At 41.5% G+C, this 14,963-nt stretch overlaps 1 protein-coding gene across 1 annotated transcript in view; it reads right to left on the reverse strand.

Moving 5' to 3' along the window:
- Positions 1–827, reverse strand: part of c5h5orf34 (chromosome 5 C5orf34 homolog) — a 41,469-nt gene extending 40,642 nt beyond the window's left edge. Inside the window, exon 1 of the mRNA XM_080189772.1 lies at positions 633–827. Coding sequence (XP_080045898.1) covers positions 633–827 — 195 coding nt within the window. The remainder of the gene's footprint in view (positions 1–632) is intronic.
- Between the last annotated feature and the right edge of the window lie 14,136 nt (positions 828–14,963).

The following is a 14,963-nucleotide window of genomic DNA, read 5'->3' on the forward strand; positions in this document are numbered from 1 at the left end:
ATAAACACAGAGGCAGCTATGTAGACTTCTGGAGGAACAGTGTGAAGGAAGGTTAATGGATGTTAGCTGAGATTCAGTGGGCATCACTTCATCCTCTCACTAAGAAAATTGAAGTGACATTCCAGAAAGTTGAATACAAAATCCAGACTGACACCCAAGTGACTTGGCAAGTCATCAACACTCGGTAGCTTCACATTCGGCACTTATAGCAGAACACATCTCTCAAGCATTGACTGCTTTGGTCATCAGCACCAAGCACTGACAACCATCAAAAATTCATTTATTTGCTGCATTTCCATCATTTTTCATAGATGGAAGGATGACAGCCAGTCAAGTACAGTACTGAGGGAGTGCTGTACTGATGGGAGCCGCCACCTTTCACATGAGATGTTAAACGAAGGCCTCATCTGCTCTCTCAGGTGGAAGTCAAAGGTCCCAAGACATTACTTGACAAAATGCAGAATTTTCCCCTCAGTGTCCCATCCTTCAGCCAGAATCTAAAACAGGTTATTGAGTCATTAATACTGTTTGTGGGCCTTTGCTGTGTGAAAACTGGCTGCCACATTTCCTATGTCACAACATCTCAAAAACATTTGTACAAGCAGTCCACTCTGCAAGTTGGGCTTTCCCACCTTGTAGGTGCTGATGACAAACGGTGTACGCTGACGGACTCGGCAGGAACTCTGTAAGGGGTGCATGGACAGCACAGGGGCCTTCTCAAACAAGAATTCTGATCCGCAAGGGGAGAGCTGGAGACTGGAGCCATCTGTAAATTGTATTTCCACTGAATCATCCTCATACTGGACCATCAGGCTCACCAAGGCCATGGCAACCAATTCCAGCAAATGCACAGCAACAAGGGAAGCCTGTTGAAGAATTATACACAAGGTCAGATATACTTCTACAAACCAGACCCCAAAATAAAAGTAAACCAACACTGCCTTAGTTAGACAAAGACAAAATACTGCAGATGCTGGAATCTGAAACAAAAGGCAGAAAATGCTGGAAAGTCTCAGCAGGACTGACAGCATCTGCGGAGAGAGAATAGAGCCAATGTTTCGAGCCTGGATGATCCTAGTGCAGAGGAGGTTTACTAGGCTGATACCGGAGTTGAGGGGGTTGAGCTATGAGGAGAGGCTGAATAAACTAGGCTTGTACTCGTTAGAGTTTAGAAGAATGAGGGGAGATCTCATTGAGACGTATAAGATGATGAATGGGATGGATAGGATAGAGGTGGAAAGACTCTTCCCGCTCAAAAAAGACAGTAGGACTAGGGGGCACAGCCTCAAGATAAAGGGGGGGCGGTTCAGAACGGAGTTGAGGAGGAACTTCTTCACTCAAAGGGTGGTGAATCTCTGGAATTCTCTGCCCGTTGAAGTGGTGGAGGCTGCCTCGCTAAATATTTTTAAGAAGCGGGTTGATGGGTTTTTGATAAGAGAGGGGATTAAGGGTTATGGGGAGAGGGCGGGAAAGTGGAACTGAGCCACGACAGATCAGCCATGATCTTATTGAATGGCGGGGCAGGCTCGAAGGGCCAGATGGCCTACTCCTGCTCCTATTTCTTATGTTCTTATGTTCATCAGAGCTTTAATTAAGTCTATTAATGTGACTTGTAAAAAAAAACAATCATCTGCATTTACAACACCTTTAAATCTCAAGCCATTTTAAAGAGCTTCACAAATAATAAGATATGTTTGAAGTGTTTGCACAGTCCTAATGCACAGAGCTTGGTCACAAACAACAATCAGGTAATGAACAGACAACTTAGTTTAATTGCAATGGTCCCTTACTCTTCTTTGCACAATTGTCTGGGGATTAGGTGACACCATGGCACAGTAGTTAGCACTGCTGCCTCACAGTGCCAGGGACCCAGGTTCGATTCTCAGCTTGGGTCACCGTCTGTGTGAAGTCTGTACATTTTCCCAGTGACTGCATGGGTTTCCTCCCACAGTCCAGAGATATACAGATTACGTTGACAGACTGTGCTAAATTGCCTCTTAATGTAAGGGGAACTAGCCAGGGTAAATGCATGGGGTTATGGGGATAGGGGCTGGGTGGGATTGTGATCAGTATAGGCTGAAGGGCCTTTTTCTGCAGTGCAGGGATTCTATGATCTTTAACATTCACCTGAAAAGGGTAGACAGATCCTCTACTTTAACCTCTGATAGGGAAATACTCCTTCAGTCTTGCACTGTATCCTGCCAGAAAAATAACTGTCTTTCGTGCTCAGTAAGTCTCACAACCAGTCCAACACCGGCATCACCACATCATTTCTTGCTCAGTAACAGACGTTCCACACGATAGAGATTACACACACACACTCTCTAACAGGTTTATATACAGATTACACACACACTCTCTAACAGGTTTATATACAGATTACACACACACACAGGTTTATATACAGATTATACACACACACAGGTTTATATACAGATTACACATACACACACGTTTATATACAGATTACACATACACACACGTTTATATACAGATTACACATACACACACACACACACGTTTATATACAGATTACACATACACACACACACACACGTTTATATACAGATTACACACACACACACACACGTTTATATACAGATTACACACACACACACACACACGTTTATATACAGATTACACACACACACAGACACGTTTATATACAGATTACACACACACACACACGTTTATATACAGATTACACACACACACACACGTTTATATACAGATTACACACACACACACACGTTTATATACAGATTACACACACACACAGGTTTATATACAGATTACACACACACACACACACACACAGGTTTATATACAGATTACACACACACACACACACACAGGTTTATATACAGATTACACACACACAGGTTTATATACAGATTACACACACACACAGGTTTATATACAGATTACACACACACACAGGTTTATATACAGATTACACACACACACAGGTTTATATACAGATTACACACACACACAGGTTTATATACAGATTACACACACACACAGGTTTATATACAGATTACACACACACACAGGTTTATATACAGATTACACACACACACAGGTTTATATACAGATTACACACACACACAGGTTTATATACAGATTACACATACACACACGTTTATATACAGATTACACATACACACACACACACGTTTATATACAGATTACACACACACACACACACACGTTTATATACAGATTACACACACACACACACACGTTTATATACAGATTACACACACACACAGACACGTTTATATACAGATTACACACACACACACACACGTTTATATACAGATTACACACACACACACACGTTTATATACAGATTACACACACACACACACGTTTATATACAGATTACACACACACACACACACACGTTTATATACAGATTACACACACACACACACACACACACACAGGTTTATATACAGATTACACACACACACACACACACACAGGTTTATATACAGATTACACACACACACACACACACACAGGTTTATATACAGATTACACACACACAGGTTTATATACAGATTACACACACACACAGGTTTATATACAGATTACACACACACACACACACACACACACACAGGTTTATATACAGATTACACGCACACACACACACAGGTTTATATACAGATTACACGCACACACACAGGTTTATATACAGATTACACGCACACACACAGGTTTATATACAGATTACACGCACACACACAGGTTTATATACAGATTACACGCACACACACAGGTTTATATACAGATTACACGCACACACACAGGTTTATATACAGATTACACGCACACACACAGGTTTATATACAGATTACACACACACACACAGGTTTATATACAGATTACACACACACAGGTTTATATACAGATTACACACACACACACAGGTTTATATACAGATTACACACACACACACACACAGGTTTATATACAGATTACACGCACACACACACACAGGTTTATATACAGATTACACGCACACACACAGGTTTATATACAGATTACACGCACACACACAGGTTTATATACAGATTACACACACACACACAGGTTTATATACAGATTACACGCACACACACAGGTTTATATACAGATTACACACACACACACAGGTTTATATACAGATTACACACACACAGGTTTATATACAGATTACACGCACACACACAGGTTTATATACAGATTACACACACACACACACACACACACAGGTTTATATACAGATTACACGCACACACACACACAGGTTTATATACAGATTACACGCACACACACAGGTTTATATACAGATTACACGCACACACACAGGTTTATATACAGATTACACGCACACACACACACACACAGGTTTATATACAGATTACACGCACACACACACACAGGTTTATATACAGATTACACGCACACACACAGGTTTATATACAGATTACACACACACAGGTTTATATACAGATTACACGCACACACACAGGTTTATATACAGATTACACACACACACACACACACACAGGTTTATATACAGATTACACGCACACACACAGGTTTATATACAGATTACACGCACACACACAGGTTTATATACAGATTACACACACACACACAGGTTTATATACAGATTACACGCACACACACAGGTTTATATACAGATTACACACACACACAGGTTTATATACAGATTACACACACACAGGTTTATATACAGATTACACGCACACACACAGGTTTATATACAGATTACACACACACACACACACACACAGGTTTATATACAGATTACACGCACACACACACACAGGTTTATATACAGATTACACGCACACACACAGGTTTATATACAGATTACACGCACACACACAGGTTTATATACAGATTACACGCACACACACAGGTTTATATACAAATTACACGCACACACACAGGTTTATATACAGATTACACGCACACAGGTTTATATACAGATTACACACACACACACACAGGTTTATATACAGATTACACGCACACACACACACAGGTTTATATACAGATTACACGCACACACAGGTTTATATACAGATTACACGCACACACACAGGTTTATATACAGATTACACGCACACACACAGGTTTATATACAGATTACACGCACACACACAGGTTTATATACAGATTACACGCACACACACAGGTTTATATACAGATTACACGCACACACACAGGTTTATATACAGATTACACGCACACACACAGGTTTATATACAGATTACACACACACACACAGGTTTATATACAGATTACACACACACACACAGGTTTATATACAGATTACACACACACACACACACACACACACACACACACAGGTTTATATACAGATTACACGCACACACACACACAGGTTTATATACAGATTACACGCACACACACAGGTTTATATACAGATTACACGCACACACACAGGTTTATATACAGATTACACGCACACACACAGGTTTATATACAGATTACACGCACACACACAGGTTTATATACAGATTACACGCACACACACAGGTTTATATACAGATTACACGCACACACACAGGTTTATATACAGATTACACGCACACACACAGGTTTATATACAGATTACACACACACACACAGGTTTATATACAGATTACACACACACACACAGGTTTATATACAGATTACACACACACACAGGTTTATATACAGATTACACACACACACACACACACACACAGGTTTATATACAGATTACACACACACACAGGTTTATATACAGATTACACACACACACAGGTTTATATACAGATTACACACACACACACAGGTTTATATACAGATTACACACACACACACAGGTTTATATACAGATTACACACACACACACACAGGTTTATATACAGATTACACACACACACACACACAGGTTTATATACAGATTACACACACACACACACAGGTTTATATACAGATTACACACACACACACAGGTTTATATACAGATTACACACACACACAGGTTTATATACAGATTACACACACACACACAGGTTTATATACAGATTACACACACACACAGGTTTATATACAGATTACACACACACACACACAGGTTTATATACAGATTACACACACACACAGGTTTATATACAGATTACACACACACACACAGGTTTATATACAGATTACACACACACACAGGTTTATATACAGATTACACACACACAGGTTTATATACAGATTACACACACACAGGTTTATATACAGATTACACACACACACGTTTATATACAGATTACACACACACACACACAGGTTTATATACAGATTACAGATTACACACACACACACAGGTTTATATACAGATTACACACACACTCACAGGTTTATATACAGATTACACACACACGGGTTTATATACAGATTACACACACACACACACACACAGGTTTATATACAGATTACACACACACACACGGGTTTATATACAGATTACACACACACACGGGTTTATATACAGATTACACACACACACACACACACACACACAGGTTTATATACAGATTACACGCACACACACACACAGGTTTATATACAGATTACACGCACACACACAGGTTTATATACAGATTACACGCACACACACAGGTTTATATACAGATTACACGCACACACACAGGTTTATATACAGATTACACGCACACACACAGGTTTATATACAGATTACACGCACACACACAGGTTTATATACAGATTACACGCACACACACAGGTTTATATACAGATTACACGCACACACACAGGTTTATATACAGATTACACACACACACACAGGTTTATATACAGATTACACACACACAGGTTTATATACAGATTACACACACACACACAGGTTTATATACAGATTACACACACACACACACACACACACACAGGTTTATATACAGATTACACACACACACACACACAGGTTTATATACAGATTACACACACACACACACAGGTTTATATACAGATTACACACACACACACACAGGTTTATATACAGATTACACACACACACACACAGGTTTATATACAGATTACACACACACACACACACACAGGTTTATATACAGATTACACACACACACACAGGTTTATATACAGATTACACACACACACACAGGTTTATATACAGATTACACACACACACAGGTTTATATACAGATTACACACACACACACAGGTTTATATACAGATTACACACACACACACACAGGTTTATATACAGATTACACACACACACAGGTTTATATACAGATTACACACACACACACAGGTTTATATACAGATTACACACACACACAGGTTTATATACAGATTACACACACACAGGTTTATATACAGATTACACACACACAGGTTTATATACAGATTACACACACACACGTTTATATACAGATTACACACACACACACACAGGTTTATATACAGATTACAGATTACACACACACACACAGGTTTATATACAGATTACACACACACTCACACAGGTTTATATACAGATTACACACACACGGGTTTATATACAGATTACACACACACACACACACACGGGTTTATATACAGATTACACACACACACGGGTTTATATACAGATTATACACACACACGGGTTTATATACAGATTACACACACACGGGTTTATATACAGATTACACACACACGGGTTTATATACAGATTACACACACACGGGTTTATATACAGATTACACACACACGGGTTTATATACAGATTACACACACACGGGTTTATATACAGATTACACACACACGGGTTTATATAGATTACACACACACGGGTTTATATACAGATTACACACACACGGGTTTATATACAGATTACACACACACGGGTTTATATACAGATTACACACACACGGGTTTATATACAGATTACACACACACGGGTTTATATACAGATTACACACACACGGGTTTATATACAGATTACACACACACGGGTTTATATACAGATTACACACACACGGGTTTATATACAGATTACACACACACGGGTTTATATACAGATTACACACACACACACACACGGGTTTATATACAGATTACACACACACACAGGTTTATATACAGATTACACACACACACAGGTTTATATACAGATTACACACACACACAGGTTTATATACAGATTACACACACACACACACACACACGGGTTTATATACAGATTACACACACACACACAGGTTTATATACAGATCACACACACACACACGGGTTTATATACAGATCACACACACACACGGGTTTATATACAGATTACACACACACACACAGGTTTATATACAGATTACACACACACGGGTTTATATACAGATTACACACACACACACGGGTTTATATACAGATTACACACACACACACGGGTTTATATACAGATTACACACACACACACAGGTTTATATACAGATTACACACACACACTCTCACACGGGTTTATATACAGATCACACACACACACTCTCACACGGGTTTATATACAGATCACACACACACACTCTCACACGGGTTTATATACAGATCACACACACACACACAGGTTTATATACAGATTACACACACACACACACACGGGTTTATATACAGATTACACACACACTCTAACAGGTTTATATACAGATTACACACACACACACAGGTTTATATACAGATTACACACACACTCTAACAGGTTTATATACAGATTACACACACACACACAGGTTTATATACAGATTACACACACACTCTAACAGGTTTATATACAGATTACACACACACACACAGGTTTATATACAGATTACACACACACGGGTTTATATACAGATTACACACACACTCTAACAGGTTTATATACAGATTACACACACACACAGGTTTATATACAGATTACACACACACACAGGTTTATATACAGATTACACACACTCTCACACAGGTTTATATACAGATTACACACACACAGGTTTATATACAGATTACACACACACAGGTTTATATACAGATTACACACACACAGGTTTATATACAGATTACACACACTCTCACACAGGTTTATATACAGATTACACGCACACACGGGTTTATATACAGATTACACACACTCTCACACAGGTTTATATACAGATTACACACACACACGGGTTTATATACAGATTACACACACTCTCACACAGGTTTATATACAGATTACACACACACACAGGTTTATATACAGATTACACACACGCACTAATTCACTGTCAGCTGTTCTCCCGGGCCTGAATTAAATTTACCGCCGCTCCGGCTCCCGGAAGCCGCGTTGCCATTGGCCGCCGTTCCCGGGACCCCTGATTAACATCGCTCGCCATTGGCTGCGCGCCGGCCCCGCCCCTTTGACGATCGGTTGCCGGGGCGACAGTTCGCGGCCTGGTCCCGAATCTCCCTCAGACGCAGCCTGAGGGTCTCAGTGCGGGGGCCCTCCCCCCCCCCTCCCCGGACCCCTCACACCCAGCCCGAAACCCCCGGGAACCCCAAACCCCAGCCCCGCGGCAGTCCCCAGCCAGTCCCCGGGGGAACCCTCACCCTCCCTCAGAGACAGCCTGAGCCTCTCCCCGAGAGCGGAGCAGAGCTAACTGCTCTGTAAATTAAACAGGAGAGAAAGAAAACCCATTTACCCATTAGTGAGATTACATAAGAACATAAGAAATAGGAGCAGGAGTAGGCCATCTAGCCCTTCGAGCCTGCCCCGCCATTCAATAAGATCATGGCTGATCTGTCGCTGCTCAGTTCCACTTTCCCGCCCTCTCCCCATAATCCTTAATCCCCTCTCTCATCAAAAACCCATCAACCCGCTTCTTAAAAATATTTAGCGAGGCAGCCTCCACCACTTCAACGGGCAGAGAATTCCAGAGATTCACCACCCTTTGAGTGAAGAAGTTCCTCCTCAACTCCGTTCTAAACCGCCCCCCTTTATCTTGAGGCTGTGCCCCCTAGTCCTATTATCCTTTCTGAGCGGGAAGAGCCTCTCCACCTCTGTCCTATCCATCCCATTCATCATCTTATACGTCTCAATGAGATCTCCCCTCATTCTTCTAAACTCTAACGAGTACAAGCCTAGTTTATTCAGCTTCTCCTCATAGCTCAACCCCCTCAACTCCGGTATCAGCCTAGTAAACCTCCTCTGCACTCCCTCCAAGGCCAAAATATCCTTGCGTAAGTATGGCGACCAAAACTGCACACAGTACTCCAGCTGCAGCCTCACCAGTGCCCTATACAGTTGCAGCAAGACCTCCCTACTTTTATATTCAATCCCCCTCGCTATGAAGGCCAGCACCCCATTAGCCTTCCTGACCACCTGCTGTCATGTCTGTAAGTGTAAATGTGAATGATTATCTTAAATTGGGTATCAGTATTAACATACTCAGGATTGTTCAGCAAATGCTGCCCATTCAATAAATCGCATCTCACAGCAGATGTTCTGCCCTATCTACTACCCCATGAATATTTACAATACGTGGATGATACGTGATTTTTGAATCTACAGCAACGTGGAAGGATTTCCTTTAACATGTCCCATTCCATGCTCAAATCTACATTTGAGATAGAGCAGTCTAACACAGTCCCTTTCCTCGATGTGTGTGTTGAGAAATCAAGAGGCAAAAGGGAAGGAGGAACTTTGAGCAATCACTATCATTATAGAAAAAAAAAGGGGATTCTAAAGGAACTTAAGGCTGACAAATCTCCTGGACCTGATGGCCTAAGAACATAAGAAATAGGAGCAGTTGTAGGCCATCTAGCCCTTCGAGCCTGGCCCACCATTCAATAAGATCATGGCTGATCTGTCGTGGCTCAGTTCCACTTTCCCGCCCTCTCCCCATAACCCTTAATCCCTTCTCTTATCAAAAACCCATCAACCCGTGTCTTAAAAATATTTAGCGAGGCAGCCTCCACCACTTCAACGGGCAGAGAATTCCAGAGATTCACCACCCTTTGAGTGAAGAAGTTCCTCCTCAACTCTGTTCTAAACCGCCCCCCTTTTATCTTGAGGCTGTGCCCCCTAGTCCTACTGTCTTTTTTGAGCGGGAAGAGTCTCTCCACCTCTATCCTATCCATCCCATTCATCATCTTATACGTCTCAATGAGATCTCCCCTCATTCTTCTAAACTCTAACGAGTACAAGCCCAGTTTATTCAGCCTCTCCTCATAGCTCAACCCCCTCATTCCGGTATCAGCTTAGTAAAACCTCCTCTGCACTCCCTCCAAGGCCAAAATATCTTTGCGCAGGTGCGGTGCCCAAAACTGCACACAGTACTCCAGCTGCGGCCTCACCAATGCCCTATACAGCTGCAGCAAGACCTCCCTACTTTTATATTCAATCCCCCTCGCTATGAAGGCCAGCATCCCATTCGCCTTCCTGACCACCTGCTGCACCTGCAAGCTGGGTTTTTGCGACTCATGCACAAGGACCCCGAGGTCCCTCTGCACCGTCGCCTGCTGCAGTTTTTCGCCCCGTAAGTAATAGTCCTTCCTACCATTCTTCCTACCAAAGTGGACCACCTCACACTTGCCAACATTAAATTCCATTTGCCATTTCCTGGCCCATTCGCCCAGCCTATCTAGATCCTTCTGCAGACTCTCCACACCCTCCGCACAATTTGCTGTTCCCCCAATCTTGGTGTCATCAGCAAATTTCGACACCCTGCACTCGGTTCCCTCCTCCAGATCAAGTGGCTGTAGAGATATTGGGTGCACTGATTGTAATCTTCCAACTTTCCCTGGACTCTTAGATTCTAGCGATTGGAAAATGACAAATGTAATATGCTGCATGTAAGAAATGGGGGAGACACAAAGTTTCAAACTATAGGCCATTCTGCTTAACATCTGACATTGGGAAAACACTAAAATCCATTATTAAATCAGAATACAATCAGGCAGAATCAAGAGGGTTCTGTGAAAGGGAAATTATAAATTCATTATTACAAACCACAGAGGGTCGTGAATGAAGCCCAGTTCATCAGTCAAACCAGCCTCCCATCCATTGACTCTGTCTACACTTCCCGCCACCTCGGAAAAGCAGCCAGCATAATTAAGTACCTCATGCCGCAGACATTCTCTCTTCCATCTTCTTCTGTCAGGAAAAAGATACAAAAGTCTAAAGTCATGTACTAAATGACTCAAGAACAGCTTCTTCCCTGCTGCTGTCAGACTTTTGAATGGACTTACCTCATAGTGGTTTGAGTTATGAGAGGAGGCTGGATAGACTGGGACTTTTTTCACTGGAGTGTAGGAGGCTGAGGGGTGATCTGATAGAGGTCTATAAAATAATGAGGGGCATAGGTCAGCTAGACAGAGAATTCTTTTCCCAAAGATAAGGGAGCCTAAAACTAGAGAGCATAAGTTTAAGGTGAGAGGGGAGACATACAAGAGGGTCCAGAGGGGCAATTTTCTCACACAGAGAGTGGTTAGTGTCTGGAACAAGCTGCCAGTAGTAGAGGCGAGTACAATTTTGACTTTTAAAAAGCGTTTAGACAGTTAAATGGGTAAGGTGGGAATAGAGGGATATGGGCTAAACGCAGGCAATTGGGACTAACTTAGTGGTTAAAAAAGGGTGGCATGGACAAGTTGTGCTGAAGGGCCTGTTTCCATGCTGTAAACCTCTATGATTCTATATTAAGTTGATCTTTCTCTACACCCTAGCTATAACTGTAACACTACATTCTGCACCCTCTCCTTTCCTTCCCTATGTATGGTATGCTTTGTATAATATGCAAGAAACAATACTTTTCATATATATTAATACATGTGACAATAATAAATCAAATCATTAGTTTTTCAAAGGTGTAACAAACAGGATGGATAAAGGAAACCAGTAAATGTAGCGTGTTTGGATTTCCAAAAGGCATTCAATAAAGTACCATATAAAAGGTTACTTGGGAAGAGCTCATGGCGTTAAGAGTGATATATTTATACAGATAGAGAACTGCCGAACTAACAGGAAACGGAGATACAGGATAACTGGACCAATTTCAGGTTGACGAACTAACTATTGGAGTGCTGTAGGGATCAGTTTAGTATTTAAGAAGGCAAAACATATGTTGGCCGTTATTGCAAAGGGGATGAAGTTTAAAAGTAGGAAAATCTTACTAAAATCATACAGGACATTGGTGAAACCACATATAGAGTACTGTGTGAAGTTTTGGTCATCTACTTAAGAGACGTATTTGCACTGGAAGCAGGTCAGAGAAAGGTTCACTTGGCTGATTCCTGGGATGAAGGCGTTTTCTTATAAAGAAAAGTTGACTGTATACTCACTGGAGATTAGAAGAATGAAAGATGACCTTATTCAAACTTATAAGGTTCTCAGGGGGTTTGACAGGCTAGATGCTGAGAGAATATCCCTTCGTGGGGGAATCTCAAACTCGGGGCACAGCATAAAAATAAGAGGTCTCCCATTTAAGACAGAGACGAGGAGGAATTTCTTCTCTTAGAGGGTCGTTAGTCTTTGGAATGCTGTTCCATACAGAGGAGTGGAGGCCAGATCATTGAACATATTCAAGAGATTTGGTGGTGTTTTCATTGACAAAGGAGTCAAGGGTTATGGGGACAGACAGGAATGTGAAGTTAAGGCAACATCAGACTAGTCATGTTCTTATTAAACGGTGAAGCAGGCTCGAGGGGCCAATTGGCTAACTCTTACTTCTACTTCTTTTGTTTCTAACACCAGACCAATTTAGCACTGAGAGTGCGTGACCCTACATGTTGGCTGTAAAATTGATGTTTCTAAAAATGTTTTAAATAAACTTGCAGCAAGACTCCCTCTGGAAGTGACTTTTCTGAAGGTTGCAATTAATTGTCTTCTGCAGAAAGTAAACATGGAAACTCGTGAGGGAATACAAACACCTGCACCCTTCCTATTCTGTCCAAGTTCAGACTACTGGCAGTAAATGCTAAGTAACAGGACAATATTTTTTGTTGGAGATTTAAGCTGATCCAGAAGTTTCTAATATGTAAACTAGCTGCTATATATAGTGTTGTCAATGAAGCTGGATTAGATAAGGATGAAGTTGAAAGAGATCTCGGCTTCTGAGAATAGTCATTGCACAGCTGCAATCAACAACACAAACAGAAGTTAACTAGACAGCCAAAATAGAAGGACACCAAGCAGAAAGGGTATTGCATAAACTGCTGGTGTTCTTCTCAGCCCACATCTTGGATACTCCATTGGATTCTGGTTGTGTAAACACAAGGCAGGCATTCAAGCATTGAAATATATCAGCAGTCTGATACTAAACCAAGGGAGTCCCACTTGCAGTGCCTTTTCCCACAGTGCTTTCACCTCTTCTAATTCTATAGCTCGGCATCCTTCCAATGGTAACAAGATTCTCATTCAAGAAAGCAACCCAACACCTTCATTAGGGGAATTTGTTTTTCATAGAATCCCGACAGTGCAGAAGCGTGGGCACCAACTACAATCCCAACAAGGCCTATCTCCGTAACCTCACATATTTACCCTTTAATCCCCTGACACTACATAAGAACATAAGAAATAGGAGCAGGAGTAGGCCATCTAGCCCTTCGAGCCTGCCCCGCCATTCAATAAGATCATGGCTGATCTGTCGTGGCTCAGTTCCACTTTCCCGCCCCCTCCCCATAACCCTTAATCCCCTCTCTTATCAAAAACCCATCAACCCGCGTCTTAAAAATATTTAGCGAGGCAGCCTCCACCACTTCAACGGGCAGAGAATTCCAGAGATTCACCACCCTTTGAGTGAAGAAGTTCCTCCTCAACTCCGTTCTAAAACGCGCCCCCTTTACCTTGAGGCTGTGCCCCCTAGTCCTACTGTCTTTTTTGAGCGGGAAGAGTCTCTCCACCTCTATCCTATCCATCCCATTCA

This window comes from Carcharhinus amblyrhynchos, chromosome 5, assembly GCF_965287045.1.
Source record: "Carcharhinus amblyrhynchos chromosome 5, sCarAmb.v2.hapA, whole genome shotgun sequence".
Lineage (NCBI taxonomy): Eukaryota > Metazoa > Chordata > Chondrichthyes > Carcharhiniformes > Carcharhinidae > Carcharhinus > Carcharhinus amblyrhynchos.